Here is an 18564-nt window from a genome sequence, read left to right as displayed (position 1 = left end):
CTGCTGTTTGCTCGCTGAGCATGGTTTTCCGCAGCCTATTACCTTCACTACTCACTTATGAAATAGATATTCAAAATGAAGAGCAACTGATACTGTTAAGAATGCAAAAAGGGAAATTGTTTCTAGAATTATATTGAGAAAAGTTCTATCGTGGAGAAAAGCTGCAGCATATTAGATCCATGACTGAAATAATCTTGTCTTCAGATACACTGCTTTCACATGGTGACTGTTCTCCATGATGCAAACGTAGAGGCATTCACAGCAGCAACAGACTACCCACACAGCGATTTAATACTGCATTTTCTCCATCTCAGCTCCCCTAGTCACCATTCCCCCTTCCCCCATGTCCCATGCCACCAGAGGGCTCTTTTTAAAAGGTAATTGCTAAATCAGTATCATATCAACAATAGCCATAATCTACCAGTTCCTCTGAATTCCCAGCTTCCATTGTTTTTCAAGGGTCTCTAGCCATCGGGTTGCAGAGATATAAAAGAAAGGTATATCTTTATAACAAAATGGGCAAGAAACTTACTTTTTAAAAATGAAAGTTAAACATTATTAGGAACTAGTAGATTGCTGCAATTTCGAGATAGGAATTCTAGCAATTCCCATCTAGCAATGTCAAAAAAAATATTAAAGCGAAAACTAGCCCTTTGGTGGCTACAAGGGGGTGAGGGAAACAAAGCTGTGCCGGTGCGAATGGGACTATGGATAATGAGCATTTCTTGTCCAAATCACTAAAAATGCATTTAAAACAGCACGCCTCCCAAAAATATCAGAGAAAAGCAGGTTTGGAAAAAAGCGTACTAAAGAGGGGGAAAGGACAAATGGAGCATAATTAGACCATGATGTTTGTATAGATGATTAAAAAGCAAGCTGGGGTTTTGCGGCTGAAGCCCTGATAAACCTCTGGGTTGAAGCAGCAGCACAGTCTGATTACAAAAAAAGAGAAAAAAAAGGCTTCTTCTGGCCATTTCTCTTTGAAACATTTCCCTTTCAAAAGGACATTGGTGAAGGAAAAACAGCATATATGTCACACAATAACTTCTCACTGTTTTAAATAAAATAATTAACCTGAAACCCTTTAAAACAGAAAGAACTGCCACTTGTAACAGATATCCATAATCTTTTTTTCTTCTTCAAATATGATTTCTTTTCCCTCACCAACTATCAGTGATTTTGAGATGGAAGAACTCTACATTTCTAGGAAATGAAAAGCCTTCTTGAAGATTCACGGTCAGTAGCTGGCATTTGTTTCTTATGAACCTTGGCAGAAATTCATCTTGAAATTTTTCAAATTTTTCCTCAAACTGTCATAGTACATTATGAATTCGTAGAAAACTCACTAACTAGAAAGGAAGACCAAATTATTGCTACAATTACACTGTGTGAATTAAACCACATATGGAAATGAGATGTTTTACCTTCCAAACAGGAAAGGCTTAGCTGGTAAAAAGGAGAGGCTTCCTGACTCAGCAAATGACAAGGGTGATGTAAGGGAACTGACTCATGAGTGTGAGCTTTATGTCTCCAGTTCAAGTGTCATAAACAGAAGCTTTAGGCAAGTCACTCCCTCAGCCTCTTATTTGCATCATGAATGACAAACTATACAGCTGTAAAAATTCCAGGGAAAAATACATGAAGGTATGCAAAATCTTGAAGGCAAACCTTAATGCCAAGTAGTTTTTCAACATGCTTTGCAAACATAAGATAACAGAAAAACAAGTTAACAGGACTGAGGAAGAAACATCTTCTCAAGACCCTGGAGACGTACTGCCCATTACTGCAGTTGTGAAAAGACTTGGCTGTTTAAGAGGTTCCTGCTGCTCCAGCATGTTTTCTGGTGTTGGCTTACGTCTATCCTCCATTTGCAGATGGAAGAACATGCGTGCTTGCATTTATGATTCTGCAATCAAATGGTATTTTTGTGGACATTGCCAGATACCGAAAGAACATTCTAACTCCAAAACTTTATGTCCCTGCCCTTCTTGTGTCTATTTCAGTTGTCTATCATACAAAAGCCATTTAAAGTTTTTGAGCAAACAGAACAATGTTAATATGTAATTTTATTATTTTCCCTAAAAGTACATTATGCCAACCTGTCATAGATTTCTGACCCTTCCTCCAGTCCAGGCAGCAGTCCAATTATGAAGGCTCGAAGACTTGGCAGGAGGGACTTCTGCAGGGGAAGAAAATATTTCTCATACAGGCCAAGAAGCACTGGCCTCACTGACATTGCCGCATTTGCCAGCAGGGGAAACAAGCCTGAGCTGAAGAGGAGAGGGAAAAAAACACACAAAATATATAAAATATAATTTTTTAAAGGGAAAAAGGTACCACCAAGCAAATAAATAAAATTGTACCAATTTTAATTTTAGTCTATTATCTTTAAATAGAAAAAAACCTTACCTGTATAGAAATAAGTCCTTTGCAAGCCATTTGGTCCCAATAATTTTAAATATGATCTCATATGTCTCTAGGGCCTTTAAATGCACTCCACTAGGTAACGCTGGATGCAAACACTGGGACAACCTCTTGCTGATAATCAAACGTCGTGGTAAAAGGGAGTACTTCAAATTACTTTGAAGAGCCTGTAAAAACAAAACACTGAGGTAAGGGTATACTGTAATCATGTGCTTAGTAGAATATCCCTCATGGAAGTTTGGAGAACTGATATAAAGTCACTCTTTTCGAGACACAGATATACCATGACCATATTCATAACCCCACACTCAACTACTTTAAATCTTCAAGACACAGATATACCATGACCATATTCATAACCCCATGCTAAACTACTTTAAATCTTGCCCCTATTTTTCTTTTTAAAGTAAATTTTATTCATTTTTTAATAGGGGGTACAGAAAAAGAAGGGGAAGAAACAGATAGGGTAAATTTGACATTTCATTTGTTGGTTCCATGACCAAAAAGACCAAATCTCATCCTGCAATGAAATCTCTTATATGAATACCAAACTCAGCTAAAAATTCATTACTCAATAATACAATGACCTCGACTTTTTGGCCTTGTTATTTTCTCTAGCATTTGATATAACTACCCTCCCCCTTTGCTTGTCATGAAACCGTATTTCACAATGAATTTGTTAGTCTAATAAACCCCCTCATTTTTGAAGAAATTAAAATGATGTTAAATCCTGGGAAAAAAACAAGGTGCTTTTTTTCAGCCCTTCCAGGAAGAATGCATGTTCTAGTTTTAACATACATCTTGAAAACAAAGAAAGGGCAGCAAACAGTACAGCTAGCTCCAGCTATTAAATGCAGAAGGGAGCATGTGATATTTGCATTGAATAGGAGCTGAGACCTTAGCATTGTGCTAAGGGTGAATTGTGATTTGGACACTGAATCTGAAAAGGCACTTCCTGCATTCATAACAATGAATGTCAAAGTGGCTGGAAACAAACTGTACTAAATGTAGAACACTTCAGTTGGCACAAACATTTTGAGGAACAATGATACAAGAACATATTCTCAGCAAAGCCTTCTCATCCCAGAAAAGAAGAAGAGTTGTTTTTTATATGCCGACTTTCTCTACCACTTAAGGGAGACGCAAACCGGCTTACAATCACCTTCCCTTCCCCTCTCCACAACAGACACCCTGTGAGGTAGGTGGGGCTGAGAGAGCTCTAAGAGCTGTAACTTGCCCAAGATCACCCAGATGGCTTCGTGTGTAGGAGTGGGGAAACAAATCCAGTTCACCAGATTAGCCTCCGCCGCTCATGTGGAGGAGTGGGGAATCAAACCCGGTTCTCCAGATCAAAGTCCATCGCTCCAAACCACCGCTCTTAACCACTACACCACCAATATTAACGGTACAGAAAGAGAAGTTAGGAGGATACAGTGTTCAACCCATCAGCTAGCACAACACGCTAACCCTGATAAATCCTGCTACAATGTCAACACTGTGAACTGCACAAGCACCACTATTCTGCGGACATTCTGGATTACATCATCAGAATTAGTTAAAACCAATTACAACTATTAACACCTTTAAGACATTGAAAATTAGCATGCACTACAGAGAATAAGTCACAAGACAGGAAACATGCCAATTCAAATATAAGAAACAAAAGCATGCAACTTGTTCCAACCAAACTGAGAAAAAGTAAAGGCACAAATTTAAACAGGGTAGTTCCACGTGGTTGCTATTCTGTTTGACACAGATATAGTAAGTGAAGGACCTAAAATTATAATTACAGATAATTTGCAAGGATTTATGTACGGCAAATGTTCTGAACAAAGTATGTTCCATAGACTAAAGTAAAAAGTGGCTTCATTTTCTGAAGTTTTCCCTTTGTGTTCTCTACATTGATTACTCTTAATTCCAGTTTCATTTGCAGATGAAAAGGCCTAAATTATCTATCGCATAGCAGAGGAGTCACTGTTAAAAAAATCACTAGTCACTGTTAAAAAAATTAAAAGCATTAGCAAGAGGCTGTGAAATAATTTTCTTATCTGGAGGAAGGGTATACTGAGCAGAAAAACAGCCGAAGGGCCACCCCTATCTCCACTGTTCCACCACTTCCCTTTCAGCCTGTGGGGCAGGCTTGTCATTTTAAAAACCACAGACATCAGGAGTTTGTGTCTCGCCATGTAATACACAGTTTGCCCCTGAAAGATATCCACACTGCATGTTTTCACTATTTCCTCTTTTCCTTCCATGAAAGCCCCCATATCCTCTCCCCTGTTCCTGCTTTCTTCTTCCCATCCACCAACTAATCTCCTTGTATCTTCAGCTTTCCCTCCATCCCTTTACCTGCCAGCCTCTCCCCCTTTACCTGGCAGCATCTGTCCTCCTGCAGCTTTCCCTCCATCTCTTTACCTGGCAGCCTCTCCCTGGCAAAACCTTGCACAGTTCTGGCCACCAGGCTGGGCTGGACCCAGTTGTAAAATGAGAAACCCACAAGGACTTGTGGGGGGAACATCGCTTTCCCTGAATCCCCCTCTCCATACTATTTCCTCTTCCCCTCCTCCTGGCACCCCCCATATCCTCTCCTTCCCCTGCTTCCTTTCCACCTTCCCACCCACCAACTAACCTTGCATTTACCACCCCCCCATGTTCAGTTATATTTACTTACTATATTTATACCCTCCCTGTCACCAAAACGGGGTCCCAAAGCAGCTTACGTTATTCTCCTCTCTTCACAACAACCCTATGAGGGAGGTTAGGCTGCATGTGTGTGATTGACCCAAGGTCACCAAATGAGCTACAATGGTACAGTGGGGATTTGAACCTGGGTCTCAATCTAAGTCTGAAATTCTCACCACTACACCATACTGGCTTTCTGGGAGAGGGTGTTGTTGAACAGTAGCAAGCAGCCAAGACTGAGTGAGTAATTCAAGTTGGATGATTGCTGGCAGGCCAGGCCCTGATGAGTCTTTCCTCAAAAGTCAAAACAGCCCTGGAAAAGGTCCTGCCCTCTCCTGACAGAAAGCAAGGCTTCAAGTTCGCAGTACTGATGTGGTTGTCTAGCAGTGGCCACTGAGGGCATTTGTTTCTTAAACCTACAGGAGTTGCTTCGATTATTGGGGGATTACCCCCAATTTTTGATTTCAGATTTTTCTGCAAATTTGAGGCTTTTTTCAGGTTTACAGTGGAGCGATCTGTCTGGTCTGTTCATGACACCAATCTCTGGATTTAAGTATCCACAAATTTGGCCATACCTGTATGTAATCAGTGGACTGTATTTGAGGATCAACATGAAGTTAGCAACATCACTGAACAAAAAACTTGCATAACAGTAATTACCTCTTACATGCGTCACTGTATTGCACACAGCAAAAGTGTAACAAGAAAAAGAGTCCACAATGTATTACAAGTTATTCCTTGTGATGGAGTCAGCTATTGCAAACAAATGGTTTCACCCAAAACTAAGTATAGACATCACTTACTCTAAAATAGAGATTTCTTCATCATCCGTCCCTCCCATGTTGCACACAATAATTTTTTTTAAGTGCAACATGTTTCCTCTGAAGAAACTCCCAGTTGTGTACAGGAGTGAAGCTTAAAGGTACACAATATGTAGAAATATCCAAGAAACACGCCTATCCAAGAAATATCCAAGAACAACTGCAGGGCAAAGAGACTTTCAAACCAATTCTGGGGGGGGGGGGCAAAAGGGCTTTGGAGCTGGTGCGACCCCTGCGCTGGTGTAAGTAACACTTGCGCTGTCCACAAGGGGACTTATGCTGGCACCAGGGAGCAGTGAAGCAGCACAAAGCATGGGCGCCGGCACAGCCATGATGACAGTGCTCTTCCGGCACAGGGGCTCACACGGGCACCAAAGGGGGTGGGCCTAGCTTTAGTTGGCTCTCTAAGCCCTTTTGCCCTGGGAATACCTATTTTTGCTGGTGCAAAGTTACACCAGCCAAAATGGTGGCGCAGTCCCGTGAAACTCTATAAGCAGTTTCACAGAGCTTGGGGGAAATTCCATTTTCAGCTTGCCGGGCCAGCAAGGAGGCGGTGCGGCAGTGCTGTCCCCGGGAGCACCTCAACTACCCCTTTAGGATTGCTCTGTCCATCTCCTAATTCACTTCCTGCTCTTACCTGCCCCCTACTCATCCTGGAGATTCTTCTCATGCTCCCCCATCTCCTCCCACTCACCCTCCCAGTCACTATCTTGTCCCTCATGAAATGTATTAAACAATATACTATTATTTACAGTTCACTACACCCAGACATAGTACTAGAATAATAATCAGTGAGGATCCACAAAGACAATTTCAAGCAATCACATGGATTGTCTTCACTCTGACAGTAAAAGGCAGAACTGATGACAGTGCTTGCCCTGCTCTTTACTTCCACCTGAGTCATAGGTATTGCATCAGCTATTAAGTGTTTCACAACTTGGAAGAAGATAAATCGTTGGCTGTAAACACACAAAATTAAAGACATGGTTCAGCAGTTCTCAAACTTCAGCAACCCAGGGAGACCCATTTTGATTTAAAAGTTTTGATGGATCCCAGGCCCTCTCCTCCTCCTGCCATGTATCAGACTGCTCCCTTTCAAAGCATGTGACAAGCTGCACATGCCCCATGGAGGCCTCTTCCCTCTACTGTTCTAAAAACTACATAGGATGCCTTTCAACTTCCTTTTAAAATAAAATGGTTATGTCGGTACATGGCCCACAAGGTCAGGTTTTAGAAGGCAAATTATTCTATGGGGCCACAGCTGAAACACTGACCTAAATTCGAATTATTCTACAAATGCCAGCCTCCAGGTGGTACTTGAGGATCCCCCGGAATTACAGCTCCTCTCCAGACTACAGAGATCAGTTCCCCTGGAGAAAATGGATGCTTTGGAGGGTGGACACTATGGCATTCTACCCCACTGGAGTCCCTGTCCTCCCCAGGCTCCATCCCCAAATCTCCAGGAGTTTCCCAACCTGGATCTGGCAATCCTACATTATTCTCACTCTTGACTGGAATGCAGTTTTCACTAGACAGAAAGAAGCTTTCTTATTCTTTAATAACTTCTACCCAAAAATCAACTGGATGGGGTGGGAAGGCCTGGAAAAACTGTCAGAGCTGCTCACAGACATAAAATAGCCTACTATCACACAAAACCTGAATTTGCAGTATCCAGCAGAAAAGTGCAATTGGCTATTATTGCCCATGTATGAAAAAGTGTCATTGTCTCTATAACGAACCTTTGCATTGGGAATCGGTGAAAACAATTTATATCTAAAGTAACTACAATGACCATCCCTCCTGGTTGCCAATTGGTCAAGTAATGTTCCTGGGAAGGAGCTACTAGATCCTGGCAACCAGTTACTGAAGCAATCTGGAAGATAGTTGACTGTGGGTTGTGGCTCTACGAACTCCCACCCTTTGAAATAGGGGGAAGCAGATCCCATCCTTTTTCCCAAAGAAAGAGAGCTCCTGTCCCCATAACTTAAATGATTATTTAAGTTTGTGTGACTCAACTATATTAACTCCAAAATTGGCAATTCTATGTTAAACTGAAAAGAATAGATGTTCTAACACCTGAAATGTGAAGTGAGTTTTTCTCTTGCATGTAATTTTGTTGCTTTAATAACATATTAAATAACCAACTTGTATTTAAATTTATCAGAGAAGACCATTCAACTAAATATAAAATAGTACATGTGTTGTATCACATTATATGTCGATAATTCAAGAGAGCTTCACTGCCAACCAGCTGACTGAATTTACTCTAGCAGTGTTATCTACACTTATCTAAAACTCATTTGTTTTGCATCTATGGCATGGATGCATCAGGCCTTACTGCAAACAGGCAGGGCCCCCAGCTGTAGGTGCAGCCTTATTTATCCCAAGCAAATGCCACTCACGCCATGAAATGTTAACAGCCTCAGGTGATGTTTGGCACGCCTACAACCATAGATATAACAGAAGTTGTCTCCCCACCAAAATAAACCACAGGTTTCTATGAATAAGGCATGAGATGCTTCTTACAGTTCTAATCGTTTATGGACTTGGATTACACCAACGTTGTTACCAATGCATGCTTCCAGCTTTTTTGTGGTTTTGGCGTTATTTGATGCAATTTTGATTTTAATTGTTTTATACTGATTATATAATGGAAGCTGCTTCAATTATAGCTAGAAGCAGGCTATAATTTTTTTAATGAGAAAGTAAAAATGAACCAATAAAGCTTTTTCTCCATGTATTAAGATATGCACAGCTTTAAAAATGGTCACAAGTTGGTATACTAAATGCTAGATTGTTTTCTGGCTCATTTCTACACTATTACAGCTTCCCAATCTGGAACACCATCATTCCCTCTATTCCATTCATGGCTGAGTGTTTGTCAGTAGGGTAACAGAGATATAAAATTTCCAGAAATTTTGAAGCCACCTGGGTGGGGTGGGACTTCTTGTTCTTGTGGGGAAACAATGCCCCCTCAGAAATGTGGGGGAAATTGAAACAAATGCAATACTTCCTATCAAACCTATATTTCTTTTACTTGAAAAACATAAAGCACATAATTAGTATATAAAATTTTACTATTTGACATATTTATGGAATTTACAGTGCATTCCTGAGGGGGGGGGCAAACTCCTTTAGAGGCGGTGTGACCCTTATGCCGGAGTCCATGCCACTTGCGCCATGAACATAAGAAAGGCCCTGCTGGATCAGACCAAGGCCCATCAAGTCCAGCAGTCTGTTCACACAGTGGCCAACCAGGTGCCTCCAGGAAGCCCCCCAAACAAGACAACTGCAGCAGCACCATCCTGCCTGTGTTCCACCGCACCCAAAATAATAGGCATGCTCCTCTGATACTAGAGAAAATAGGTATGCAGCATATCTAGTATCCATTCTAACTAACAGCCATGAATACCCCTCTCCTCCATGAATATATCCACTTCCCTCTTAAAGCCCTCCAAGCTGGCAGCCATCACCACATCCTGGGGCAGGGAGTTCCACAATTTAACTATGTGTTGTGTGAAAAAATACTTCTTTTTATCTGTTTTGAATCTCTCACCCTCCAGCTTTAGCAGATGACCCCGTGTTCTAGTATTATGAGAGAGGGAGAAAAGCTTATCTCCCTGTCCACTCTCTCCAAACCATGCATAATTTTATAGATCTCTATCATGTCTCCCCTCAGCAGCCTTCTTTCCAAGCTAAACAGCCCTAAGTGTCTTAACCGCTCCCCATAGGGAAGTTGCTCTAGTCCAGTGGTCGGCAAACCGCGGCTCGCGAGCTGCATGTGGCTCTCTGGCCCCTTGAGTGCAGCTCTGGAAAGCGCCCTCCTCCTCCCCCCGTCACGCAGGGATATGGCCGTCGCAGTGGAGACAGTCTCTGCCCGAGAGGATGGAGTGACCAAGAAAACTTCTTCTGCCTCAGACCAGTCGGAAGGGGAGTCTGAGCTGCTCTCTCCTTCCGACGTCGCCAGGGTGCCTCCGCGTGCTTAGCACCAGCAACCTCTGGCTTCCATCCTCCCCGGCGGTACAGCCTCTCTGGCCTATTAACCTCTCGGCCAGAGAGTTCCCCTCCCCCAACTCTGCCCCTAACCCTCCCCCCGGAAGACCCTCAAGCGCGGGGAGGTGAGTCCCTCTTGGCAACTGGCGGGAGGTTTTTGGGGTGGAGCCTGAGGAGGGCGGGTTTTGGGGAGGGGAGGGACTTCAATGCCATAGAGTCCAATTGCCACAGCGGCCATTTTCTCCAGGTGAACTGATCTCTTATCGACTGGAGATCAGTTGTAATAGCGGGAGATCACCAGCTACGACCTGGAGGTTGGCAACCCTAGACGGCTACACCCAGCTGGTGCGACAGACTATCCTGTGCCATCAGGTGGGTGGGTGCACCACCGGTTGGATGCCTGCCTGCTTGCCCGTTCGGGGAGGGGGTCATCTGGGGCAGCTGCCTGCTTGGGGCTTGGTCGGCTAATTTTTAAGTTGATAATTTTGTATGGCCCGCAAATGATGTTATAAATATCCAAATGGCCCTTGGCGGAAAAAAGGTTCCCCACTCCTGTTCTAGAGGATGGGACTTTTGTTGGTATAGGAAGAATTCATCAAGGTTTTATAATTCCCCAGAAATTATACTTTTTGATGCCCCAACAACGTATTCCCTAAACTGACAAGGAAATCAGACATTTTGATACTGTTATGTTTTAAGACATTCAGATACTGTTATGTTTTAAGACATTCAATCAATCATCTGAGTCAATGAAAATACTCTGACAGATTACTTATTCCATGGTTTCTAAGCTTTGGGTTTCTGAAAGGTTCATGTGACATTCCTGGTAAAAATCATCTGAAGGCAGTATGTCAATGCCAATGTCACTAAGGTTTTTTGTGTGCAGGTATTCATGAAAGGAGGGCATGCAGACCAGAGTGAATCCTGGAACTCGCCACTTATTTTCGCTGAAGTACAAGCTTTTGCTTAACCAGAGGAGCGGAAGGAGTGTTGGGGAACACGTCACCAGCTATAACATCTAGTTGAATGTTTGTCTCCTTCCTGTCTGTAGGTAACAGAAGTCTGGGTGTGCCCAGAGGCGCAAACCTTTCTCCTCTTGGGGAGAAAAGTAGAACAGTAATGGCTGATTAAATAAACAAACAAATTAATCACCCTGGTACAAAGTTCTCCAGTTCCCTATTCCTGCCCCAAATCCTATCCTTCATCTATCATTATTGGGGGCGGCAGGGGGGGGGGGACATGTAAAAACCTGAATTTGTACCAGCACTCATGGACACCCATTCACCAGAACATTTTGTTAATTTTGCATAGTATTTCTTTTAACAAAGCTAAAGCTGGCTAGTTCACAGTACCATCCCAAAAGGCCCAACCTCTCCTGTGCTTTTCTGGAAAACCTTGATCTAATTTGTCAAAGGGGAGGGGGTGTAGTGGTTGCTATGATATCATTCTTCTTTTCTTGCTGATTTTGCAAGATGACTTGAGAAATTACACATTTTTTCAACTGTTTGTGAACTCTGTTGCTTAGATCTATCTTCATCTTGGACAGTTAGTTGGAACAGTTACAGAAAAAGGCTAGATTAATTGCTTTTTAAGAGTTGGGATTGGCCTTATCTTGCTATATCAGATTTATCTCATATGCACCCACTGATTGTCTTATTTGCATTTTTGTTGCTTAACCTTCTTTAGCTGAAAGTAACCAGATATCTAGAAATAACCACAAAATTGCAATAAATGAAACTTACAGAAATATAATACTGATATTTTCCTATAAATAAGCACTCTTGTGACAAGCAAATGAGATTTCTCTGGCTGGAAGTCTCAGAAGAATAGGTGAGATTTCTGAGTGAGATTTTGGGTAACTTGGGTTTTTTTATATAAGCCCTACAAGCAGTGAGACAATAGTTGAAACTTGATTTGTTTTTAAAACTATCACTTGCTATAATATGATTAAGCAGTATGAAAATTGATAAGCTTGGCTTTTATTTCCACAGTAATTGTAGTGTTAATTCTTTTATGCCTTTATTTTTTTCTGTCCTGCTCAATAAAAAGTATTTTTTTCTTTTTCAGTAGAAGAAAAAAATTAATGCAGGTGTCCTGTCTAGTTTGCTGATTAATAGTTCAGAGAATGGACCCTTACTCCCTATTTTTGTATTATCAGAGTCAGAAAATTTTCTAACACGATAAATGCTCGATAACTCTTTCGCTAATCAGTTTTGTACAGACAACTGCCTTGAAAATTAATTAGTGCAGAGCCTCTCATAAGGCGCAGGAGGATATCTCTCACTACGGGGCAGACAGCAGGGAGAAGAGCAGACCAGCACAAATTCTGCATTTGTTAATATAAAAGTAAATAGAACCGTTCGCCAGCAATTCTTGTAGGAAGTATGCATGTTTGCAAAACACAATAATTTCTTCTAAGATACTGAAGGACAAAATTGAAATGAACTGTGACAAGAGCACTGGTCTGACCACAGACTAAGAAGATTAAGAGAATTAGAAAACTTGCAGCAGATGGGCTGATATAAGAGGCTGTATTTTGCCAGTTTGATTCCCAGGCCTACTACGCTGCTGTACATTTCAAGAGGTATATTTCAGAATAGACAAACTATGGTATGTATAGTACAGGGGTAGGAAGGCAGCTATGTTTGATTTCATTCCGGAGGAGAGAAAGATCTCTCTGCACTTAGTAGAAGTGCCTAAGGCATGACATACCACAATGCAAAAAAAGTGGGTTACAAAGGCAGAAGGCAAAGCAGTGAAATAAAATTGCATCCCATCGTTTTCTTCCAACCAGGTCTCTGTCATACAAGACCGATCAATGTTTCTTCCTCCAACAACCCAAATATCAGTGCAGTTTTATCCCTCACTGATACAGTGTCGCACTATATTAGTGAAGAAGCGGAAGTAAAAGATGTCCTTGCACCAACATTTCTCAGGATGAGATGGAGATAAACAGCAAGCTCTGTTATGGTTCTCCCCGCCTGGTAGCAAATCTAAATAAAAACTTCCAATTTCATAGCAAGCCATACTTTGTTATCACACATGAACAACAATTTTTATGCTTCCCTACAAAGTTAGATCCTAAGCCATAGTTTAATCCTAGTTTGGAGTGGCTGGTATGGAAAAAAAGCAAACTATACTTTGTAGTTCAGACATAAGTGACATACTACACTGTCATAGTAGTGGATATAATTCATTTTCTGGCTTCACACAAGGATAGGAGGGAGGGGAAGAGTGTACGCCCAAGTACCCCCTAGGTTCACTCACACAGTTTAAGCCATGGTTTGCTACTACCTCTGCTTTTTGTGACTTTACTAAATATGTGGGGGATTCCACATTTGCATTACATTTTGATTAAAAGTTGCTTTGGAACAGGTCAAGCATATTGCATACAAATAGGTGAAATTGAAACTAATTTCAAGCACCATGAGAAGTTTCCATTGCCAGCTGCAGGCTGCATTTTCCAGTTCCACTTCTCTAATTTGAGCTAAATTTAGGGAGTTAATGTAACAACACAAGGCATAAAAATGGGTTCTGGGCTTCCTGATCAGTGACTTGCTACACCTACAAGATACAAAGATACTACTAAAAATCATTCATTTTAAATGAGAATAAATGTATTACTTTTATTTTTTAATTTCCTTTGGATAAAAAAAAATAATTTTTCAATGTTGGCTTTAAAAACCTTAATAGTTATTCAGAAGATCTACTTTATTTATTTATTATTATTATTTTGGGACTTCTAGCCTGCTCTCAATCTTCGCCGCAGCCAGGCTCAAGAGCGGCTAACATCCATTAAAACACAACAATAGCAAAATATAAAATGAATTCAATCCAATTTAAAACCAACAATTCTGAAGCTAAAATTGCGTTGGCGCCCATTTATCAATCAGGGTTTTCTGTTAAGAAGCTCAGATGGATTGTAAGGAAGTGGGAGGGAGGCCAGCTACGATGGAAACCATTGCTGCCCTCAACCATAGGCCTGGTGGAACATCTCAGTCTTACAAGCCCTGCAAACTGCGCTAGATACCTCAGGGCCATGGTCTCATTAGAGCAGAGTTCCACTAAGCTGGGACCAGGGCTAAGAAAGCCTGGCCCTGGTTGAGGACAGCCAGACACTTCTCGGGCTGGGGACAACCAGCAAGTTGTTTGCTGAGCATAACGTACTGCAAAATATTAAGTATTTTGAGTATATTAGTAGGAATCATTTCTATACAAAGATGCACACTGAATCTTACCAGACTGTTTTGTTTTAAAGTTGCCTGTTTTGTATTATGATACTATTAAGAATCTGCTGAGCAAAATCCTTGTAGAATAAATGATGTGTAATGCTTAAAACTCTCTAGTAGATTTTAGTAATATATAAAAGCTTGCCTTCTGAGAGTTGGATCCAGAATAACTTGGTAATTGCCACCAATTCCTCCGTCTTGCTGCAGACCTCCCTTAAGTCATTCCTCTGGGTCTCCCAACCTCAGAAGAAGCATTTTGGGGATATCAGTGGACAATAATGGGACATGCCAGGGGAGGCAGGGACATTCCACTCTACTGACGGAAAGCTTAGACTGCATCCAACCCTAAGTAATTATTAATTTTTAAAAGGTTTTGTTACAAAAATGAGATACTTCACCTTGTTGAGTTTTCCAAGAGATGATATAAGATCTGCCCATTCACTTGAAGATTCAAAGTTCCTCAAAGCTTTGTCAATTGCTGAGGAATAATTTCTGTATCTATAATCACCCAGCAGCTCCTGTTCTTCAGGATCCATTTTAGATTTATAGCCAAAGCTGTCAGGTAAGCTAAAACAAACAAACAGAGATACAAATCACAAGGGCGTTCAACATACTGAACTAATTCTTTGCCAAGTATATGTGCAAATATTCCTAATGTGAGACAGGAATCCTAGAGTCAATATTTAGAAATAAATTAACACTTTGTGCATCACACTGAAAGAAGTCAGCTTCACAAAGAAGCTGCAACAACAGAGCTTTGAAGCTGTAGCTCAGTCCAAACAATGCTTTGGTTTGCAATAATCATCCGTTGTTCCATGGGGAACCTTGGAAGTATCAGGTTCATTCGTCAGGTTTTTTACTGAAAATACTCAGGGATAAAAGTGTTAAACATAGGTCATGTTCACATAAGCTAAAAAGCCCTATTTTCTAGCATACTCTTTAGTTTTCTGGTTAAATAATGACTAAAGCCTGAAAAATGTATAAACTGTGTACTGACATACCGTATATATACGTATGTGTGTGTGTGTGTATCCTCCACATGTACTACTGCAATTATTTATTTCATACTTGATATACAGAAACAAAATAGGAAACTACAACAACACATTATACTGCCCCTCACTGTCTAAAACCAAACACTATCAACGGAACAACATCCATACAAATATCTGGTAAGCCTGTCATTAGTGCCTGTCAGAAACCTTCACTATTAAATGGCATAAATATTTAGTGAAATAAATTAAAATAGTGAGATGGGTATATGTGTTGCTGAAGTTAAGCAACTGACTTGATGAGGTCACTAGCTAATACTTTTGTAAGTTGTGTTCATATGTCTTTAGGGTATTCATCCAGCCTGGTACTAATGACAGGCTTACTGGATGTTTATATGGATGTTGTTCCATTGCCATTGATTGGTTTAGACAGTAAGTTAGATGCAGCATTATGTGTATGCTGTAGCTTCCCATTTTGTTTCTGTACATAAAGTATGACATACAGAACTGCAGTCAGACATGTGTGTGGAGGAAAATGTGTTTAGGATTGTAGCCTCAGCCACCTAATTGTCATGAAGATGAAGTAATCTGGATTCACAGGGCCACATACAAGCAAATGCGAAACATTTTACACAGGTTTTAGCAATTAAGTTAATTATTAATGAAAACACAACCAAATGTAAACAGAAGGCATTATCCTTTAAAGTAAAGTAAATTAGTGAACAGCAACCACTTCAGGAAAAGCTCTTGAAATGCAGAGTGTTCTTAAAAGCATTTCTAAACAGTTTTGTACTTATTTAGTGTATTCCCACAAAAGTACTCAGAATGCTGGGGGTAAATAACGTGTAGATGACTAGGGAAGGCAATGGCAAACCATCCCATAAACATAGTCTGCCTAGTAAATGTCATGATGTGACATCACCCCATGGGTCAGTAATGACCTGGTGCTTTAACTTTACCACAAAAGTCCCACATGGTCCTAGATTGTGGTAAGAGTGAGTTAGCTGTGGCCACCAGATGAGCTTCAGAGTTAAGTAGATATTTGAAGCTGTACATCTCTAAAATTCAAGCCAAACACTTTGGTCACATTGATGTAACAAAATCTACTTTGCACTACAACTGTTTAAAAAGAGAAGACTAACACAGAGACCAGTGGCTGCATGGTGCTCTTGGGGTCTGTTACCTAATTGTGGCACCTTGGAAAGGAAATTAGAAGCTCAAGGGAATAAACATCAAAGGATAAATAAAAACACACGCATAATAAATACATTTTAAAAGACACTCAACATTTGCTTTTAAAATACAACCTTTGGCTGATACAGAAGACTTTTGCAATGGTAGGCAATATGATGTTTATCCACACGTAGCTGTAATACACTGCACTACCCTTTCATCTCTGTTTTTCTTACAGAACAAGACACACTGCAGTATGACTGAGGCATAGGACTCTACTCCACAAATGCTTACGTTACAACTGAAATCTGTCTGCCTTTCAGGTGCCATAAGACCCCTGCTTTGTTTTGCTGTAACATGGCTACACGCACCCCCCCCCTCCAATGATGTATTACCCTGCAGAAGACAAACCAGTTCTAGAGAGTCTATTTACCGGGACTGAAAACAGCAGTTCTCTCTTTGCCTCCACTCTGGCTGTGCTATACATGAATGCCCTGGTGTGGGTTTGTGAATGACAGAAAAAAAAAGGCAGCACAATGATTATGCAGGAACAGCCTCTTCCCCCCCCCCCCCGGTTTCTGACAGGCTGGTGTCCATCTGTGGAAAACACAATCCAACAGCTGTAAGATAATTCACAGTGGGTAGCCGTGTTAGTCTGTCTGCAGTAGTAGAAAAGGGCAAGAGTCCAGTAGCACCTTAAAGACGAACAGAAATATTTTCTGGCAGGGTAGGAGCTTTCGTGAGCCACAGCTCACTTCTTCAGATACAGCTAGAATGTGAAATCTGTCTTTAATTCACAGTGGGTAGCCGTGTTAGTCTGTCTGCAGTAGTAGAAAAGGGCAAGAGTCCAGTAGCACCTTAAAGACTAACAAAAATATTTTCTGGCAGGGTAGGAGCTTTTGCGAGCCACAGCCACAGCTCACGAAATGCAAAAAGCTCACAAAATGCAAAAATAAGTACCTTGATCTGATCTAGTAGAAAAGAGCAAGAGTCCAGTAGCACCTTAAAGACTAACAAAATTTTTTTTATAACACACACATGTCTGACTGCAGTTCTGTATGTCATACTTTATAACAAAAACATCATATTGCCTACCATTGCAAAAGTCTTCTGTATCAGCCAAAGGTTGTATTTTAAAAAATATTTTACTCTTGGGCGTAGGAGCTACTCCACTCTTGCTCTTTTCTACTACAACAGCTGTAAGGTAACCGTGTCAACAGAACAGCTGGTCCAACACCCAGCTACAGCAACACCCGGGCCATTTATGCACGGAAGGTTTTGCCTTGGATTTGCCGCTCTCTAGGTGCACATTTTCCCCATCTGAATTCTCAAAACTCTGCATGGGGGCTTATTGCTGAGTTTTGGGAATATGGATGGGGGTGGGGGGAAGAGAAGTGCATCAAAAGAGTAGCAAATCCAAGGCAAAAGCTCCCAGGCATAAATGGCACCGACACGCACAAAATACAGAGATGCGGCGTGTGCGAGGGGGAGGCCACACCTTATCCCCTTGCCTCCACAAGTGCAATTTGGGGAAACGGAGAAGATATTGCATGCATCATAAATGGGGAAGGGTTTTTTTTTGGGGGGGGGGATTGCTTCTGCGATTTGAATGCATCAGAAAGGGAGGTGTGGGAAAGGGGCCGAGGCCCACCAGGCGGTGGCAACAGCGGCCTCTTGAAAGAGGCCTTTGCAAACCCCATTTGCAAACCCCATCCCCTAGGAAGGGACCAGGGAGGATAGAAACAAGGGAAGAGACGTCTAAGGAGACTTCCCCGGGGCGGCCGCTGCCTCTTCCGTGCCCGACTCACCCTTTGGAGGAGGGAGCATCAAGGAAACCGGCCCCCACTGCAGCTCCCGCCGCCTCTGCTACTCCCGCAGCGGCGACGTGTCCCGCGGAGAGAGGCGGAACCCTGGGAGCCGCCGAGGGGGGCGGGCCGGAAGAGGAGAGTGGAACGCCCCGTCGCCATGGCGACCGGGCCCGGGGAAAGCGGGGCTCCCTTCCGCAACGCCCCCGACAGGGACGGTACCACTGGAGAGCGTGTCGCGGGGGGGGTAATAAAAACAAGAGGACGGCCCAGACGCGCAGCTCCTTTCCGAAGCCGCCAGAGTGCCTCCCGTTCGCGGCCTTCCCGGCCCGTCCCCTCCTGTGACCGCGGACTGTCCTCGGAGGAGCCCGGAGAGGATGACCCCCCCCCACTTGCGTCGAAGTTGGTACATTCCGGCGGCTTGGCCGTAGTAGGAGCGAATCTC

General features: G+C 42.1%; 1 protein-coding gene across 1 annotated transcript in view; it reads right to left on the bottom strand.

The window, feature by feature from the left end:
- The window catches only part of DOP1B (DOP1 leucine zipper like protein B), an 84874-nt gene extending 70189 nt beyond the window's left edge, over positions 1-14685 (bottom strand). Inside the window, exons 1-3 of the mRNA XM_056858752.1 lie at positions 14548-14685; positions 2410-2591; positions 2100-2270 (exon numbers count right to left, since the gene is read on the bottom strand). Coding sequence (XP_056714730.1) covers positions 2100-2270; positions 2410-2591; positions 14548-14685 — 491 coding nt within the window. The remainder of the gene's footprint in view (positions 1-2099; positions 2271-2409; positions 2592-14547) is intronic.
- Between the last annotated feature and the right edge of the window lie 3879 nt (positions 14686-18564).

Source organism: Euleptes europaea, chromosome 12 (genome assembly GCF_029931775.1).
Source record: "Euleptes europaea isolate rEulEur1 chromosome 12, rEulEur1.hap1, whole genome shotgun sequence".
NCBI classification, from domain to species: domain Eukaryota; kingdom Metazoa; phylum Chordata; class Lepidosauria; order Squamata; family Sphaerodactylidae; genus Euleptes; species Euleptes europaea.
This window is presented reverse-complemented; position numbering and strand designations above follow the sequence as displayed.